General features: G+C 41.4%; 1 protein-coding gene across 1 annotated transcript; it reads right to left on the reverse strand.

Annotated features, from left to right (window-relative positions):
- Positions 1-128: 128 nt before the first annotated feature.
- Positions 129-20,679, reverse strand: LOC116892412 (zinc finger protein 780A-like). The gene is given in 5 exon segments (XM_032894091.1): positions 129-3,067; positions 3,070-3,861; positions 13,699-13,797; positions 19,580-19,706; positions 20,647-20,679. Coding segments are annotated over 5 exon segments (2,508 nt in total). The 3' UTR covers positions 129-1,610.
- Between the last annotated feature and the right edge of the window lie 347 nt (positions 20,680-21,026).

Consider the following 21,026-nt stretch of genomic DNA (forward strand, 5'->3'; position numbering starts at 1 on the left):
AAAAGACAAAAAAAGAAAAGAAAAGAAAAAAAAATTTCACACGTGTATTTTTATAAGTGGTTTCAATTCGGCTATTTTTGTTAATATGTTATAGGGATCCCATCATAGAAAACCATTCAAACACAGTGTACTTCAAAATTAAAGTCTTTATTCCAGTCAGCTCTGAGTACATTCATGTATTTGGAACCCAAGTATAGCCCCAGCAATTAGAGGAAAACCCATATCCTATTTATCTTGTTCACGAGCTACAGGGGGAGCTTTTGGACAAGCAGGTAGTTTAACAGTACCCAAAATAAGCAGATAGCTGGAGGGAGAGGTTTAAACACACAGGGCACTTAACAGAAGCCAGGCTAAATTAGCAGAGGTAATTTGAACTCCAGTTTCTAAGTAGAGTTGGACAATTTTCCACAAGATTCTCCACATGGAAATTCTAGTCAAATTCTAGTCAAACCTGAAATAACCTTAGCAAGAATAAGAGATGGAGGAGCCTGTGGACTTTCGTGTCCTATCAAAAAATGTATACTTACATGTGGGCAGAAGGCATGAAATATAGGGTTTTACATTTTGAAATTTTTATGGGTTTCATCAATAGAAAGTACTTATTCATAAATGACTGTGTTTTTTTAAAATGTCCACACAAATACGTAAGGAATGGGGACAATTCAATCCTTTCATGTTCATGCATCAGATGTGTCCAGAATGATATTTAAAATGTAATAGTGAGTAAAAGCATGAGACTTCCCTAAACTGTCTAAAGTGCAATTAAGTTTTCATGTCAGTTATATTAATGCTCATAAAAGGAGAAAATCTTAAAAGCTCTTTTACAGGCCATGAGAACTAACCAAATACTCTGAAGGATTTTATTATCTATTATAACTCCATTGCTACAACTTAGGCTGGTACTATGCTGCCATTAACAAATTATGCAAGAAGAAAGTAAACATCCAGTGTAATATCATAGGACCCATGGAATATTGATGGTGACAAGGAAAACATCTCAGTTGCAATAACTGTTTTCCCTAAATTGATTATCCTGGGTGACTATTGATTGATGAATAAAATTTATACAACTAACAAGAGGAAAGTAAATCAAGATCATGGTCACTATCTTGAATTTCTGACATGAAAATACAATCTCACCAAATATCTTCTCTGAACAACCCACTTCCCACCTCATTCTAAAGAGTTTCTTGGCAGCAACAGTATATGAATATACTAATTTCACCATATCCAGGGCAGATTAAAGTTCCCACATTATTTTAAGTCATAGTATTCACAATATGAGCACCCTGATATTCAGAAAAATTTTCATACAATGGCTTATCCACTTTCCTTACATGTATAGGACTCCTGGTTATTATAGATTTCCTTGTGTTGTGTAAACTCATCATTTACAATAAAAGCTTTTCCTGATTCTTCTCACTCACATGGTTTCAAACCTCAATGGACTCTCTGAGGAACTTGAGCTAATTCTATAAATGTTCCTACATTCCTTGCATTCATAGTGTTTGACACCAGCATGTATTCTTTTATGTTAAAGAAGGCCTGAGTTCAAATTGAAGTTCTTTCCACATTCTTTACAGTGATAGGGTTTCCTACCAGTATGAATTCTAGTATGTCCAAGAAAATTGGTTGTGATGTTGAAAGTGTTCCCCATATTCATTACATTGAAAGGGACTCTCACCAGTACAGACTCCCTGATTAATTCTAAGGTCTATTCCATGAACAAAGTCATTTCCACCTTCCATGAACTGAAAGAGTTTCACATCAGTATGACTTCTCTGATGTTTATTGAGTTGGGATTTATATTTGAAGGTTGACCCACACTGCTGACATTCAAATGATTTCTCTCCATTATGGATGCTCTGATGTCGAGTGAGGTATGCCAGAACAACGAAGGCCTTTCCACATTCCTGACACTTAAAAGGTTTCTCATCAGAATGAATTTTCCGATGGTGCAACAGGCTTGAGCGGTGAATAAAGGCTTTCCCACACTCGCTGCATTCATATGATTTCACACCGGCATGAACAGCCCCATGTTGAATGAGGGTGGATTCGCGCTTGAAGGACTTCCCACATACTTTGCATTCAAAGGGTCTCTTACTTGTATGAACAATTTGATGGTTATTAAGTTCACTGGGAAGATGAAAAGCCTTTCCACATTCTTTACATGCATAAGGTCTCTCACCACTGTGAGATTTCTGATGACGAATGAGAAGTGTATTAAGTCTGTAAAACTTCCCACATTCTTTACATTGGAAGGGTTTCTTTCCAGTGTGAATACTCTGGTGATCAGTAAAATTGGACCTTTGACGAAAGCATTTCCCACATTCCTTGCACTGATAGGGTTTTTCATCAGTATGAATTGTGTGATGTTTACTAAGTTGGTACTTACTTCTGAAGGCTGACCCACAGAGCTTACACTTGAAGGGCTTTTCTTCAGTGTGAGTTTTCTGATGCTCAGAAAGGTACACCTGAAGCCGAAAGACCTTCCCACATATATTGCATTCAAAGTGTTTCTCTTCCATGTGAGTTTTCTGATGTTCAGAAAGGTATACCTGAAGTCGAAAAGCCTTCCCACATATGTTACATTCAAAGGGTTTCTCGCCTGTATGAATACTCTGGTGCTGAACAAGGTGTGTGGCAGTTCTGAATTTCTTGCCACATTCATTACATTCAAATGACTTCTCTCCAGTATGAATAGTTTGGTGCCTAGTGAGATGACTCAGAACAATAAAGGCCTTTCCACAGTCCTTGCACTGAAAGGGTCTCTCACCAGAATGAATTTTCTGATGTTGCATGAGGCTTTTTTGACGTTTAAAGGCTTTCCCACACTGATTACAGGCATATGGTTTTACATCAGCATGAATAATCCTATGTTCAACAAGGTTGGAGACACGGTTGAAGGACTTCCCACATTCTCTGCATTCAAATGGTTTTGTACCTGTATGGATGGTTTTATGATACTTGAGCAGGTCAGGAAGATGGAAAGCCTTTCCACATTCATTGCACTTGAAAGGTTTCTCACCACTGTGAGACTTCTGATGTCTTGTAAGCTGTTGGGGAGTCTGAAGGCCTTCCCACATTCATGACATTCAAACAATTTCTCTCCAGTGTGAATGTTCTGGTGCCGAGTGAGCTGTGCCAGAACAATGAAGCCTTTCCCACAGTCCTTGCACTGAAAAGGTCTCTCATCAGAATGAATTTTCTGATGTTGCACAAGATTTGAGCGACGTTTAAAGGCTTTCCCACACTCATTACATTCATATGGTTTCACATCAGCATGTATACTCCTATGAGCAACAAGGTTGGAGACACGGTTGAAGGCCTTCCCACACTCCCTGCATTCAAATGGTTTTGTACCTGTATGGATGGTTTTATGGTACTTGAGCAGGTCAGGAAGATGGAAAGCCTTTCCACATTCATTGCACTTGAAAGGTTTCTCACCACTGTGAAACTTCTGATGTCTTGTAAGCTGTTGGGGGAGTCTGAAGGCCTTCCCACACTCCTTACATTCATAGGGTTTCTCTCCAGTATGAATAGTCTGATGCTGAGTGAGAGTTGACCTACAACCAAAGTACTTCCCACACTCCTTACATTTATACGGTTTTTCTATATCGTAAGCAAGAGTCTCACAGATATAAGTAGGCATTTCTTCTTTGTTGGTAACCTTTTGACCAGTATCTCCTTCTTGATAACCCTTTAATCCATGGAATGTAATATAGTTGGGGCCATTATTAAAAGTAAAGCCCTTGAGATCAAGAATTCTACTTAACTGCTTTATGTTCTGTTTGAGAAATTTTCCATTGTTAATAGGATTTTCTGGAGATATATTTTCAGCATCATAATCTGTCTCCAAATCTGAAAGAAAGGTAGAAAGGAAGAATACCTTATTTTCTGATAACACATATACACACATTTTCCTGTAAGATGAAATCCATTAAATGAATGGCCAGACTCTAATGTAATATCTGAGAAGAGCAAGGAGATAATATCTGAACAGGAGCAAGGAGAGCAGCAGTAAAGAATGTTTATGTAAGATAACACAGTTGACAGCAGAACAGGTTGGAAATGGGATGACATGTCTGTAGTGAGAATTCTGGTTTCTTTAAAAACATAGACATGACATGGGAATATGGTTTTTTTTTTTTTTGCTTTTCTGTATAACAGCCCTGGTTGTCTTGGAGTCACTTTGTAGATCAGGCTTGCCTCCAACTCAGAGATCCACCTGCCTCTTTCTTTCCAAGTGCCAGGATTAAATGTGTATGCAACCAGGCTGGAGAGATGGCTCAGCGGCTAAGAGCACTGACTGCTCTTCCAGAGGTCCTGAGTTCAATTCCCAGCAACCACATGGTGGCTCACAGCCATCTGTAATGGGATCTGATGCCCTCTTCTGGTGTGTCTGACAACAGTTCTATGTATTCATATATATATAGTAAATATTTTTAAAGTTGTATGCAACCACCCCAGCATGACTTTAATACCAGGGATGGGATGTCGGAGTACTTCAGATTGTCTACAGCAGGAGTCTATGATTTGCCTCATGCTCTGGTAAGGGCTTGATTCTGCCAGCTATATATAGTTTCAGCAAGTTAATGGAATTTGGAATTCTGGGGATGCTTGAGAGCATATATAAATGCTAGAGCTGAGAGAGGGACTGTAGCTGATGTTGTTCCTGCTGGTTGCTGTTCTTTAAGGTTTGCTGCATTTGTCATGTGGTCATGGGCAGAGACGAGAAATGAGAAGAAATTGGATATCCTGATGCTCAAGATCAAACTTCCCCCAAGAAACTCAATGCCCCTAATCAGCAAGAAGTCATCTAACAATATCAAAGCCACTTTCACCTCTAGCCTTCTTCTCTTGTAACTAGTGTTATGAGGTTGGAAGGGTGAAACATGGAAGAAAAAGGAACCCATAAAGTAGCCAGAAGTGTGTCTACACATGTCTACTTCATGAGATTATAACTATACTGAAATAACCTAATGTGTTCATTTGCACAATACACACTGACAGCAATCAGATATTCACACCAGCCTGTTCTCAGGGATCTAGCAGCAGCTTATGTCCCCAACCACAGGTGTGCCTCCAGGTGTGCCAGGTGTGGCCCATTAATGGCCTCAGATGGCCCCAGTCACCACAGACCTCCCTCCCTCTCCCCCCTTTCTCCCCCTTCATCCCTCTCTTTCTCCCTTCCATTCTCTATCCCTTTCTCTCAATCTCTGTCTTGTTCATTTTATCCTGATTTTCTCTCTGTTTCTATCTCTCACGCTCCTGCTCTGAGACAGCCTTTCGATTGCACCCATGTAGCTGGTCTTTGCTACTTTGTGGGTTTTTCTTTTTCCCACCATATATCCCCCCTGGTTTCACCCCCTAACTCTGGATAGGAGAGAAAGAAGGATAGAGGGGGACAGGGGGAATCCATGAATCTAATTTCTTTCCCATCCGTTCCTCCCAGTTTCCAGCCCAAATCCTTCAAAACTTTCTCCCAGCCACTCCTCCCTCAGATCCCCAACAGTGTGCTTAGACAGTCCCTCTCCCAGTTTTCCCAGTACTAGCCGCTCTAACCTATAACTGGTCTAGCCTATCTGCACAGCTCAGCCTCTCCTGGCTCCTAACAATATCTTCTGCCCCCACTGCCTCCTCCTCTCACTCTGCTCAGTCTCTGTTCTCAGCCTCTGCTTTATATCCTACAGTGAAGGTCACAGGGCCAAGCAGTTCTAACAGCTAAGACTTCTTAAAAGGCCAGCTGACTAGCAATTGAGATCCTTTAAAGGGCCAGGAGCACAAGATAAATCACACTACACTACCAACCCTCAGTGAAGCTCTTACACTAGATCAAGTGTGTGGTATAATTTCCTAGCCACACACCTTGGCACAGGCCCGCCAAAGGCACCCACAACTTGCCACTTTATCTTAACACACACCTTTTGTTAAAGGTTTTTGAACCAAATTCTGAGGAAAAAAAACTATACCAGACAAATACATAATATCTGTCATGTTATAAGAGAACTGGCCTGGGCTGGAGAGACAAATAGAAGAAATGAATACCTCATGCAAATAAAAAGGTTAATCTAAAAACTTCCCTGTACAAATCCAGGAAATCAGGTACACAATGAAAAAAATTAAATCTAGGAATAAGAATAGAGAAAGGAGAATAAACTCAGGTCAATGACAAAGATATTTTCCAGAAAAGCATAGAAGAAAATTCCCCAAAAGAATAAGATGCCTATTGAGGTACAAGAACCATGCAGAACACGAAATATACTGTATCACAAAAGAAGACCCCTTCAGCACACTATAATCAAAACACTAAACATTCAGGAGAAACAAAAAATGAATATGAAAATGTCCATGACAAAACCAAATTTAAGCAATACCTATCTACAAATCCAGCCCTACAGAAAGCAGTAAAAGGAAAACTCCAATCTAAAAAGATTAGCCATACCCAAGAAAACACCAGGGATAAATAATCCCAGACCACTAACAAAAGAGAACACACACACAAACATAGCAAAGTAACAGGAATCAACAAACACTGCTCATCATATATCTTAACATCAATGGTCTCAATTTTTCAATTAAAAAGACACACCTTAGCAAGGTATGGTGGTGTATGTTATGCCATTATTTCTAGCACTTGAGAGGCAGAAGCACTCAGATCTCTGAGTTCTGGGCTACCTTGGTCTACAATGTGAGTTCCAGGAGAGCCAAGTCTACACAGGGAAACCCTGTCTCAAAAATCCAAAACTGAAAAAAGAAAAAAAAAGATACAAAATAACAGAAGCTAACAAACTAAATATGGAAACAGGACCCATTGTCTGCTGCACTCAATAAAAACACTGTAACACCAAGGACAGACAACATCTCAGGGTAGAAGCATGGAAAGTCATCTTCCAATTCCAAGCAAATGGACCTAAGAACCAAGCTGGTATAGCCATTTTAATATCTGACAAAATAGACTTCAAACTAAAACTACCCAAAAGAGAAAGAAAGAACATTACATGCTTATCAAAGGAACAATCCACCAACATCTAGGCACCAAACATCTGACACCCAATTTAGTAAAAACAAAAACAAACAAATAAAAATTACAGCTTAAATCACATATTGCCCCTCATACAATGATTGTGAGAGATTGCAATACCCAACTCTCACCAATTGATAGGTCATCTAGACAAAAACTAAACAGGGAAATGTTGGAGCTAAATGATATTATAGCACATACGTGGACACAAAACAAGTCTCAACAAATACAAGAGAATTCAAATAACACTTTGAATACTATCTAACCACCACAGATATTAGTAACAACAGAAAAACTGAAAGCTAACAAACTCACGGAAATTGAACCATACTATTGGGTCAAGACAGAAATTAAGAAAGAAATTAAAGACCTCCTAGAATGAATGAAAATGAAGGCACAACATATCTAAACTTAAGAGACACTATGAAAGTGGTTCTAAGCGGCAAATTCATAATGGCATGTACCTACATTTAAGAAAAAAAGAAGAGATCTCATTCTAATGATTTAACACCAGCTCTTGACTTCATTGGCTCTTTATATTGTTCACGTGGTGTCTCGCTGTGGCAGACTCACATGGTGTTTTGCTGAGGCAAGACCCATGGAAGGACAGGTGATGTTTGGATAAATAGGACTCGACAGACAATGGAGTCGCCCTTGAAGTCGCCTTGCAATGCTTTGTTGTTCTTGCATCTTCACTCATCTTCCCTTCACTGAGAGAAGCATGGCAGAGAACTTCTCCTAGTGTCCCATCCCAGCTGGTTCTGGTCAGTCCCAATGATTCATGCTGATTCAGCAGAAGCCTGGCTGTTTCTGCTGGATCTTGCCACCACTGCCAACTCATGTTTGGTGTCCAGACCCTACTGAACTGGACTGCTAGTGTTCTGACAAACAGAGATTAGAATCATCCTTAAGAACCACTTCTAATCAGGTCCACACCCCTTGTCCTATTTACCATCTTTTCTCTCCTACCTTTGGAAGGAGGGCTAGAAAGGGGGTAAAGGGTTTGAGAACCCTTATGAAAAGTAGATTTCAAAATAAAATGAACTCCCTTAACACTGCTTTAACAGGGTCCCATAAGTTTGAGTATGTTGTGCCCTCATTTTCATTAAATTCTAGAAAGTCTTCAATTTCTCTATTTCTTCCCTTAGCCCGTGATCACTTAGTAGAGAATTCTTCAGTTCCCATGAGTTTATAGGCTTTCTGTTGTTTCTGTTGTCAAATTCCAGTTTTAATCCATGGTGATCTGATAAGGTACAAGAGGTTATTTCAATCTTCTTGTATCTCTGTTGAGGCTTGTTTTGTGATCAATCATATGATCAATTTTGTAGAAGGTTCCCTGAGGTGCTGAGAACGTATATTCTTTTGTGTTTGGGTGAAATGTTCTGTAGGTATGTTAGGTCCATTTGAATCATAACCTGTTAGATTCATTATTTCTCTGTTTTGGTTCTGTCTCAAGGACCTGTCCTTTGGTGAGAGAGCGGGGTGTTGAAGTCTCCCACTACAGGAGCTTCAATATATGATTTAAATTTTAGTAATATTTCCTTTACAAATGTTGGTGCCCTTGCCTTTGGGGCACAGATGTTCAGAATTCAGATGTCATCTTGATGGACTATTCCTTTAATGAATATGAAGTGTCCTTCCCAATCTCTTTTGATTACCTTTGGTTGAAAGTTAGGTAATAGAATGGTTACTCCAGTTTGTTTCTTAGGTCCACTTGCTAGGAAAACCTTTTCCTAGCCTTTTACTCCAAGATAATGTCTATCTTTGTTTCTGAGATGTGTTTCTGGTATACAGCAGAATGATAGATTATGTTTAAGCATGTATTCTGTGTCTTTATATTGGGGAATTGAATCTATTGATGTTGAGAGATATTAATGATCAATGATCACTACTTCCTGTTATTTTAATAGTTGTTGGTAGTGGTTGTGTGTATGTCTGTATGTGTATTTCTCTTCGATTGGCTGTAATGGGTTGAAATTATTTATTTGTGTTTTCTTGAGTGTAGTTAGTCTCATTGGAGTGGAGTTTTCCTTCTAGCATCTTCTGTATGGATAAGTTAATGGAAAGATGTTTAAATTTGGTTTTGTTTAAATTTGATGGAATATCTTGATTTATCCATCTATGCAATTGAAAGTTTTGCTGGGTACAGTAGACACCTAGGGTCTTTAAGACATCTGTCCAGGACCTTTTAGCTTTTAGATGTTTTGTTGAAGATATTTTCTGGGAGTTTCAGCTCTCATTCTAATAACTTTACCAGAACAAAAAGTTCTAGAACAAAAAGATGAAAATTATATCCAAAAGGAATAGACCATAAGAAGTAATTAAACTCAGATGAAATCAATAAGATAGAAAAAATGGAAAAAAGAAAAGAATCAATGAAACAAAGAGTTGACTCTTTGAGAAAATCACTGATAACCCTTAGCCAAAGTAAATAAAATGCAGAAAGAAACAAATTAACAAAATTAAGAGATGAAAAGAGAACATATTTGTAGCTGGTCTTTGCTACTTTGTTCTTCTTTTCCCATCCTTTATCCACCAGGACCACTCAACTTCAAGTTTCACCCATTAATACTAAATAGCAGCAAAACAAAACATAGAGAGGAGAGACTAATTTCTTTTCTTTTGTTTCTTCTTTGGCCATTGCTAAATTGAACACAAACTCCCTAAAGGACCAATAATCATGAATCTCAGGGTCTATTGAATTTATGTACCCTCTGAAATGTCCCAAAATTCCAACTATCACACAATCAAAGAAATTATCTGCAGTTGGCAAAATCAGAGCACGAGGTAAATCATGGTAAGCTGCTGTGGACAGTCTGAAGCAGCTCCACTTCCTTATAATGGGGACTAAAATGAAAGCACATTCTTATATTTCTGTGTTTTTTAAGGAAACCAAAATTCAGAATTCTCAAATGTTTTCCCTATATATAACAACAGAAAATAATCCAGAGATTTCACTAGGACATGCAATAAAAACCTAAAAACACCAAACTAGAAAATCCAAAAGAAATGAGTGATGTTCCCAATACATACCACTTAACAATGTTAATGGAAAACTAAATAAAAAAATTTAAACAGTCTATAACCCCTAGTGAAATAGAATCAGTGATTAAAAGTCTCCCAAACAACAACAACAACAACAAGTCAAGAGCCAGATGCTTTAGCTCAAATTCAACCAAACTTTCAAAGAACAGTTCATGCTCAAAATACAAATACAACGAACACCTTCCAATTCTTTCTATGAGGCAGGCTACAGGTACCTTGATATTCAAACCACATACAGACTCAACAACGAGAAATACAGACCAATTTCCCTGATGAACATAGATGCGAAAATTCTCAATAAAATACTTGAAAACAGAATTCAAGAACACTTAAAATTATCATCTACCATGATCAAATAGGCTTCATCACAAAGTTGCAGAAACAGTTTCACATATATAAATCAATAAATGTAATCCACCATATCAACAAAATGAAAGATAAAAGCAACAGGATCATGTTATTAGATCCACAAAAAGACCTTTGACAACATTCAACACTCCTTCAGAATAAGAGTCCTGGAGAGACTGGAGATACAAAGGACAGACACACTACAACATAATAAAGGTAGTATACAGCAAACCCACAGACAGCATCACCTTAAATGGAGAGAACTCAAAGCAATTACACTAAAATTGAGAAAAAGGACAAGGTTGTCCAAACTCTGTCCATACCTACTCCATACCTTCAAAGTACTTAAGTTTTACCTAGAGCAATCAGACAATGGAATAAGATGAAAGGAATGCAAATTGGAAAGAGTGAAGTATCCTGACTTGCAGATGATACAACAGGAAACATAACCCGGAAGACTCCAATGGGGGGACTCCTACAGCTGATAAACACATTCAGCGGAGAAGCTGGATACAAATGAACTCACAACAATCAGTAAGTCTCCTATGTAAAAATGGCAAACAGACTTTACGAAATAGAAAGAAATCAGGAAAACAACACCTTTCACAATAGCCTCAACTAATATACAGTATCATGTGGTAAGACACTGAAGAAAAAAAACTGAAGAAGATACTGGAAGTTGGAAAGATCTTCCATGCTCATGAATCACGACAATTAATATAGTTATCTTGGCCATCCTACCAAGAACAATCTACAGATTCAATGCAATCTCCAGCAAAACTCCAGTACAACTCTTCACAAATCATCAAAGACAAAATTTCATCTTCATATGCAAACAAAAAATCCAGGATAGTGGGAAAAAAAACATAACAAACGAAAAACCTAAAAAGTAAGAAAACTACAGGAAGTATCACCATCCCGAATCTCCATTTGTACTACAGAGCTATAATAATAAAAACAGCAGAGCTTTGGCACAAAAACAGATACACTGATCAAGAGAAGTGAATTTGAAGACCCAGACATAAATCCACACACACCTATGGATACCTGACAGTTGATAAAGAAGCCAGAAATACACACTAGAAAAAAAGCAGCATCTTCAACAAATGGGGCCAAAAAGTATGAGAGACCAAATCTTTTGGGTTCAGACACCATCTTAAAGAACCTGACCTAAGGCTGAACTCAAGTTAACCAGCAGGCTGGTACCTAGCACCAGTGTCTAGGTTACCCTCCTCCCAACATGCACCGTGTTTAGCACCAGTTTCCAGGCTATTCCACAACAAATCTGCACCTCCAGGTTACAAGCCTGCCCATGACACTTCACTTCCTAACAACTGTCATCCAGGAAAAATGAAAAAGGTAAGTTTATGGTTTGGCTCCCAGTACCAGCCAATTACATTAAAGGTCATAATAGTCCCCCAATCAGATGTACACCAGGATAGATGCCCCCTTCTTGCCACTATAAATGCTTGCCTAAAACTAGGCTCAGGGCTCTACCTTCCTGCTGTGTCAGGGTTGGGGGGAGCTGAAGCTCAGGCTTGAATAAAGAGACCCTAATGTGATTGCACTGGAACTAGATCCTTGGTGGTCTTTTGGGGGTTCATGAATGTTTTCTGGCACAAGTACAGCTGCATGTACAAGAATGCAAATAGATCCATGCTTATCACCTTGCATAAAACTCAACTCCAAAAATAATAAATAAAAATTAAATATTAAAAAAAAAACCCTCCACTCCGAATGGATCAAGGATCTCAACATGAAGCTAGATACACTGAACCTACTAGAAGTAAAGTGTGAAACAGACTTGGACTCATCGGCACAGGAAAACTTTCTAAACAGAGCACCATAGGGACAGGCATGGGGAATAACAACAAATGGGTATTTCTGGAATTGAAGGCCTTTTTTGCACAGCAAAGGACACTGTTATTTGGACAAAGTGGCAGCTTAGAGAATGGAAAAAGGTTTTTACCAACTATACATCTAATAGAAGATTGATTCCCAGAATATATAAAGAACTAAAAAACTACATATCAAGAAAACAAATAACCCAATTAGAAAATGAGGTGCAGATCTAAAGAGGGATTCACAAAGGGAAACTCAAATGGCTGGTGCGCACTTGAGGAGACGTTCGACATCTTTAGCTACCACAGAAATGTAATCGAACTGCTCTGAGCTTTCGCCTTACACCTGTCAGAACGGCTGAGATCAATAAACCAAGTGAGCACTCGGGCTGGCGACCATGTGCAGTCAGGGGATACATATCCATTAGGGTGGGAGTGCAAGCATGTGCTCCCATGGAAATGTGTGCTGGTTCCTCAGGAAGGTGAGAATCGATCTACACCAAGATGCAGACAGACCACTCTTGGGCACATCCCCAAGGGATGCTTCACACTTACACAGAGACACTTGCTCAAACATGTGTATTGCTGCTCTCTTCATAATAGCAAGAAATAGGAAAAACCTACATGTCCTTCAACAGAGGAATGTTATACAACAGAGTATTATTTGGCTGTTAAAAATAAAAACCAAAAAAACAAGAAACAAGAAACAATGAACAAGAAACAATGAAATCATGAAATTCATAGGTAAAAGAATGGAACAGCCCAAAAGTCCAGGAGTTGTTCAGCCCTGGCTGGTAAGGCTGGGGTCTCTCAGCTGGTCCACAGTACTTGCTGAAGTCCAGGAGGACTAGGCTCTCATTCCAGTGAGGACTGGACTTGCCAGCAGAGTGGGGGAAGCAGACAAAGCACAGCTTCCTTCCCATCCTTTCCACAGGCTGCACCAGAAGGTGTGGCTCAGATTTAAGGTGGATCTTCCCACCTCAGATGATTTAATTAACAAAAATCTCTCATAGGCATGCCCAGCTGCTTGGGTTTTGGTTAATTCCAGATGTGGTCAAGCTGCCGACCAAGAAGAGCATCACAGTTCCCTGCCAAGCGAGGGAGAAGGCTGTGTGGTGTGTGTGCGTGTGCTCAGAGGTTGCCCTGGTTTGCCCTGTGTTACAGCTTTCACTGGTGCTGACACTGTCTTAGCAACAGTTCAGTGGCCAGGAACACCTGCTCCAGTAGGAGGGAAGAAATTATAACAACTTGAAGTGATTCATGAGACAGAAGCCCCTCTGACAGCTTCTGCTCTGACCCCGACTTCCTTCCCAGGGCTCAGCCTTGTTTCCCACAGACCCTGGGCTCTAAAGGAAGTTTGTCAAACCCAGTGTCAGCTCTGTGGAGCCTCTGACCACAGCTGTGCCTGGCAGGGCTGCAGGTCACCTCCCTCTTACTCACCTGGGCTCGGCCTGTCTGTTTCTTCCTTCACAGCCATCCAGGGCTCTTTCTCCTGCTCTAGTAAGGTGATCAGATGTGGCTTGGAAAGGCAACTCCCCACTGAGAGAGAAAGAGAGAGAGAGAGAGAGAGAGAGGGAGGGAGATAGATAGATATGAATCATAGTACTGACACACATACATTTATTTATTTATTTATTTATTTATTTATTTATTTATTTATTTATTATTTTCTTTTTGAGACTTGGTTTCTCTAACAATCCAGGAATGGCCTGGAATGTGGTACTTGAACTTTTACTTCACCTGCCTGCCTCTGTCTCCCAAATGCTGGGATTAAAGGTGTGTGCCACTATGCCCTGCCTGTGCAGATTTTAAAAATACAGACTTATTTATTATAAAGGTATATATAGCTGGGCACAGTGATTTGTACCTGGTAGCCCAGCAGGTGGGGGAATGAGTCAGGCAAGGAGTGGCAAGGCAAGACCCTTGTCTCATAAAAACAGATAAAAAAAAAAATTCTAAAAGCCAATATAATACTGAGGAAAAACTTCAGAGAAGAAAAAGTAACCTGGGCAAGAAACTACCTGTTTCTTTCTGAAAGGGATTTTAATCTCCTTTAAATGCAGATAGGGCTTGTAACTTAAGAGAACAGTATAATTGAATGAGTGGAAATATGACCCCGTAGCTAGGGTTTCTCTTGCTGTGAAGAGACACCATGACCAAGGTAACTCTTATAAGGACAATATTCAATTGGGGCTGGCTTACAGGTTCAGAGGTTCAGTCCAGTGTCATCATAGCAGGGAGCATGGCAGTGTCCAGGCAGGCATGGTGTAGGAGGAGATGGAAGTTCTATATCTTTTTTTTTTTTTTAAGATTTATCTTACTTATTTTCTTATATAAGTACACTATAGCTGTCTTCACACCAGAAAAGGGTATCATATCCCATTAACAAATGGTTGTGAGCCACCATGTAGTTGCTGGGATTTGAACTCAGGACCTCTGGATAGGTAGTCAACTGAGCCATCACTGAAGCCCAGATCTACATCTTGATCCAGACGTCGACAGGACAAGACTGGCTCCCATATGGCTAGGAGGAGGTCTCAAAGCCCACCCCAACAGTGACACACTTCCTCCAACAAGGCCACACCTCCTAACAGTACCACTCCCTGTGTGCCAAGCATATTCAAACCACCACCTTCCACTCCCTGGCCGCGGTAGGCTTGTTCAAACACATGAGCCTACGGGGGCCACACCTAAACAGCAGAGTGCAAAGTACATTTAGTCCAACTTCAAAAGTCCCCATAATCTATAGCAATCTCAACAATGTTGAGAATCCACATCATGTCAAAGGTCAAAGCCTTTTCTACGATTCATTCAAACCCTTAAAACTGTATTTCCCTATAAAGTTAAAATCAGAAAGCGGATCACATACCTTAAACATCACAGGACATACATTACCATTCCAAAATGTTATAGTGAGGAAATACAGGACCAAACAAGACCAAAAACCAATGGGGCTAACTCCACACTCTGCACCACCATGGCTGACGTCAAAGCTCTGCAGATCCCCAACTCCTTTTTCATCTTTGTTGACTGCAGCACACTTCTTTCTCCCGGGCTGGTTCCTCTCCCTTAGCAGCTTTCCTCAGCAGATAGCCCATGGCTCTGACATCTCTAACATCTTGGGGTCTCCAAGGCAACTCAACTTTACAGCTTCTTGTACAGCTTCTTGTTCTTGAGATCCACACATGATTGTCTGGGCTCCTCCATAGTGCTGGCTGAGAGACCCCGGCTTAGCAACAGTAACGCCATTTTACAAGGCTGTACTTAGATGACTGGTTCAGGGAAGGGTCAAACACTGAGAACACGGTAGCTGCCAAAGAGGATGTTTGTAGTTGAGCGCCTGACAACAAAAGGGAGAAATAAAAAGCCCCGGGAGAGGTCCCACACCCTAGTGGAGGGCTGAATCAGCCGTTATGTTCCAGGAAGGTGGCCAGGGAACTTGCCCCCGGGGCTGAACCCTCGCCTCATTAGAATCCACCAATTATGTCCCTGTAACCATGCATCTGCTTCTGTATGCTTGCTTCTGCTTCCCAGAACCCTATAAAAACCCGTCCCTGGTTCCAAGGGGTGCGCCAGTCCCCCGAGTTGATTGAAGCACCCACAGGTGCCTGTGTATCCTGATAATATACCCTATTGCTGATTGCATCCAGTGGTCTCGGTCTGGTCAATGGACTTGAGGGTCTCCTTCCCGAGGGAAAGTTCTCTCAGAACTTTTCACTGGCGTCACTTCTTCAACTCTGTCCTCTGTGTCACCCCAGAGGCTGGATGACTCCACTCCACTGCTGCTGCTGTTCTTGGTGGTCATCCCACGGTACTGGCATCTCCAGTACACTGGGGTCTTCCGCCACAACTAGGCTTCACCAACAGCCTCTCACAGGCTCTCTTCATGGTGCGAAGTCTCAAATCCTTTGCATGATCCCTTCGGTTCTGGGCAGTTAACTGCAACTGAGGCTGCACCTCTTCACCAGTGGTCTTCCATGGCCTCTTACAGTGCCAAGCCTCAGCTGTTCTCCATGACCTTTTTATGCCTTCTAAACTCAGTACCACCTAGGTGACTCTTACATTACCAAGTCCAGTTGCAGCGCGAGATACAACTTGGTTATCTCTGGTACAAAGCTTCTTTGTGAGTTCAGAAATCACTTCCCAGAAGATTTCACCTCAGTGATGCTGGTCTCTTCCTAATCACCGGTAATCTCTTAGCTCCAGCTAACAGCATCATTCTCCCAGTTGTTCCCTCTATTTTTGACTTTTAAACCAAGCGACGTGGCTGAAGCTGCTAAGTTCTGCTGGTGCTTGAGCTGGATCTTGCCCCCCTTCTTCTATTACATTATCACCAGCTTTCTGTTTCCCATCTCCTTCACTGCCTAAGTCCTGGAACTTGCTCTGTACATTGACCTTGAACTCAAGAGACTGCATGGCTGTTTCCTGAATGCTGAGATCAAAGGCATGTGTTACCATATCTGGATTTAGGCTGTTCTTTGTCTAGAACCTCTTCTGTCCCAGGCTGACCTTGAACTCAGATATATGCTTGCATCTGTCTCCCGGGATTAAAGGAGTACACCGCCATGCCTGAGCCGTTTTCCATGGCCTCTATGCTTCAAAATCTTCTATCTTCTAGTCTCAATATCTGGATCATAGGTGTGCCCTCCATTTTCTGAATTGTAATTCATTTCTGATTAAAAGTCCAAAGAAAAACAATAGCCAGCTGAGGGCGCCTAACACGGTATAACTACCCCTCCTTCAACTGTGAACATACAAACAAGCTGGGCTGGGGGGACTGTGCTTGCCCTGAGGTCAGCACTCCTGTAATTCCACTTAATATTCTTGAACATGGGACTAAGCTCCATTCCACTTCCTGGTGGTGCTCCTTTACTCCTTGAACCATACATTTTGTATTTTTCCTTTCTCAGTTTACCCCTTTTCATTAAAAGCTCTTTATAAGAATGAACTTCAATAATCACACAACAGAATTTATACCAGGCTGTTTTGAGACGTCCTTTGTCAAAGCAATTAATCAAAATCTCTTCAGCTTAGCCTCAGGCCAACTCTTCAGACAATGGCAAAAAGCAGCCACAATCTTTACCAAAATAACACAAAACCAGTCTCTAGGCCACATATTAACATTCTTCTCCACTGGAACCTCTTTGGCCACATATTAACATTCTTCTCCACTGGAACCTCTTTTGACCAAGTCTGCACAGTTCAAATCACCCTCAGCTCAGTGTCTTCCACACTCCTACTAGGATGGTCCATTAAGCCCCACTTAAAGCATTCCACTGCTTCCCAAATCCAAAGTCCTCAAATCCACATTTCTCAAAAAAAAAAAAAAAAAACCATAGTCAGGTCTCTCACAGCAATACCCCAGTCCCTGGTACCAACATCTGTCTTCTTAGTTAGGGTTTCCATTGCTGTGAAGAGACACACGACGGAGGAAACTTTTCTAACAACATTTAATTAGGGCTAGTTTATAGGTTGAAACTATCAGTCCATCATCATCATGTCAGGAAACATGGCAGTATCTGGAGGAGCTGAGAGTTCTACATCTTGATCCAAAGGTAGACAGGAAAAGACTGGCTCACATGTGGATAGGAGGGTCTCAAAGCCCACCCCCACAGTAACACACTTCCTCCAACAAGGCCACGCCTCCTGACAGTATAATTCGTTATGGGCCAAGCATATTCAACCGATCACAGCTCTATTGTCTAGTGTAAACCTCGTCTCTGCACCTCACTAGTAATGCCACTTATTTAGGCAATCCCATAATAGTCTATGCTTGATTTTCCCAAATGATAACTAGGCACAGTGGCACGTGCACATAATCCCAACTCCGGAAGAGTGTAAGCAAGGAGATGTGAAGTCCAAGGCTGGATTTAGTTGCACAGCTAGCATTGGCTAGCATGTGCTATAGAAGATGTGCCTTGAAAAAAAGATTTAGTAATAATAATGATAATAATAATAATAATAGAAAATAATTTAGATTGAGTTAATGCTATTTATTGCATAGGATGATACTAAGATTAAATACTATATTCAAACACTTTGAAGACTGTCTGACTTACACTAAACAAAATCATTATTTTTTAAATTTGCACTTATTTCTTTATTTAGTAATGCTGAGGATGGAACCAGGGCTTTAAGCATGACGCAAAAGTGTTAACATGACTGAGTTTCTGTTTTTTTTTCTTTCTTTTTTTCAGAGCTGAGGACCAAACCCAGGGCCTTGTGCTTTCTAGGCAAGCGCTCTACCACTGAGCTAAATCCCCAACCCCATGACTGAGTTTCTTACTCGGCCATGAAAATTGCTATCATTATTATGTGTGCTGCCTGCCTTCACATTCATATCTCATTCTTGCAGATTTGCTCAATGAAAATGACAAACCTCACACCCTAAAACTTCCTCTACGAAGCAGGTAAAGGAAGTGTCATGGAAGGAAACAGAATGTGTCCACTTCTGTTTTGAGTCAACTCTACTGATTCATTAGTAAGTAAATCATAATGGCTCTTTTATTTAGTTATGCATGTACAGTGTATGTATGTGTTCATGTGAGGATGCGTGCACATGTGTGGGCATACATACATGCACGTCAGGATGGGTCAGAGACCAGTGTTAGGTGCGTTTGTTGATTTCTCTCCAAGTTAGCATTTGACACAGGGCCTCACACTGAACCTAGAGCTCACTGAGAGGACCAACAAGGGGAGGGAAAGCAGGCGCTTCATGAAGCTCCAATTTTTAACCCAACAAATCTCACATTCTTTCCCATGGTAAAAAGAAGGAACACAGCTCCATCTTTTAAATTTTTATTGATTAAAATTTATTTTATATGTATGTACGGGTCTGTCTACAATGTATGACTGAAGACTACAAACACCCATGGTGCCCAGGAAAGCCAGAAGAGGATATCATATCCCTAGGAGTTGGAAGTACACACAGTTGTGAGCCACACTGTGGGAGTGGGAATTGAACCTGGATCCTCTGTAAGAGCAGCTGGTTCTCTTAACCACAAGCTACTGCTCTAGCCCCTGATTCTATTTATGGATGTATCTCCTAATTTATTCCATTTATTTGTTTATTTTGTGTTGTTTTGTTTGAAACAAGGCCTCACTCTATAGACTACGCTAGCCTAGAGCTCAGTTTGCATCTGAGGGTGATGTTGCACTCCCAGCAACCTTCCTGCCCCAGTCTTCTCAGTGATGCAGTGACAGGAATCAGCCACCATCCCAGCTTCAGCCACCACTGGGAACATGGGGCTGTCTTTTAATTCACAGTGAGGAGAGCCCACAGTGTATGGGACACATCCTCATTCATGGGGCACAGCCTTACCCACTGAGACGAGGTGGCTGTAGGTCTCCAGCATCGTGTCCCTGTATAGGTCCTTCTGAGTAGCATCCAGGCAGGCCCATTCCTCCTTAGAGAAGTCAACAGCCACATCCCTAAATGTCACTGACCCCTGAAAGAGCAAACACAGTAGAGTGAAATGGGGAAGCTTTCAGGATGGAAAGACAGAAGGGAAGGACTCAGGCAAGGGAAGGGAGCCATAAGGAAATGCTCCAGGCCCCTGACTGCACGAGCTCCCCATAAACCACGACTGTGCCCTCCCCACATATCCAATAATGTGCCTCCCACTCCAGCCACATCCTCAGGTTGACAGAAGAGAAATGTCACCTGGGGTCAGGGTGAATTACATAAGAATGCTGTGGGTCCTTGAGTTTATTATGATATCAGATGATATAAAGATTTGCTGTCATGAGAATGATTTTATACACTATGCAAAAGTCCATAAAATTACTAGGTATAAGTACATATTATGTACATGTTAGGTTAAACCTTTTTTTTTTTTTACCATGAATGAAAACAAAACTTTCCAGGTGACAATTTACCTTAGGTCTTCCCTGACTCTGGAGACTGCAAGCACCTCCTGTCACAGCCTGGATGACCTTTCCCTCTGATCACTGAACTCTCTCCTCAAGCAGGTCACCTCCTCACACATACACAGGGGACACTCACTCTCACACACTGGGTCATCAGCCTGACAACACACAGATGTCAATCAGGTTTCCCAGGGCAGTCAAATGAGGCCATCACCTCAAAGCTCTGAAGCCCCCAAAGCCCCTGTTTCCCTGTGGGACTGACACCTCCGCTGCAGGGACAGTCCCCCCTGAGCACAGACCAAGCAGAGAGCACCCCTGGAGGAATGCACTCAAAGACAACCCCAGTACCAGCTGGGAAGAGGAACCCACAGGAAGTGCTCAGACCTGCCAACCCTCACTGTAAAGGGGCAGACTGGGCTGGGGGACTCCAGATCCTTGGGAAGCTTCAAGAGGGAAAGACGGGAAGGAGTCACCTAAGCCGAAAGTCCCCCTGTGTCAAGGAGAAAAACACCAACTTACACAGACCGTGTGTTGAAAACTGGAGCTGGCCATTCTTCTTCAGGCTTCCTCTCCTGGGGACAAAAAGAAAGCCTGTCATTGGGTTGTGACTTGATGTTCCCAGGCTGACTTCTGTGACTGTGACTCACAACTACATTTATTCCTCAAGCATCCCCACTCACTCTCTCCCTCCCACGATCACAGCCTCCCACACACAGATTAGCAGCACCCAGGAGTCTACACAAAGCCCACCCTCTCCTAACCCAGACAACGCATTACAGAGGGTCAGCGTGGGATTGTTTGTTTAGTTGTCTTTTGAGATAGGATCTTGTGTACCCCAGGCTAGCCCTGAACTCCTAAAGCTCCTTCCTCCATCCCCCATGCTGGGATTACAGCCATGC

Source organism: Rattus rattus, chromosome 2, assembly GCF_011064425.1.
Source record: "Rattus rattus isolate New Zealand chromosome 2, Rrattus_CSIRO_v1, whole genome shotgun sequence".
Lineage (NCBI taxonomy): Eukaryota > Metazoa > Chordata > Mammalia > Rodentia > Muridae > Rattus > Rattus rattus.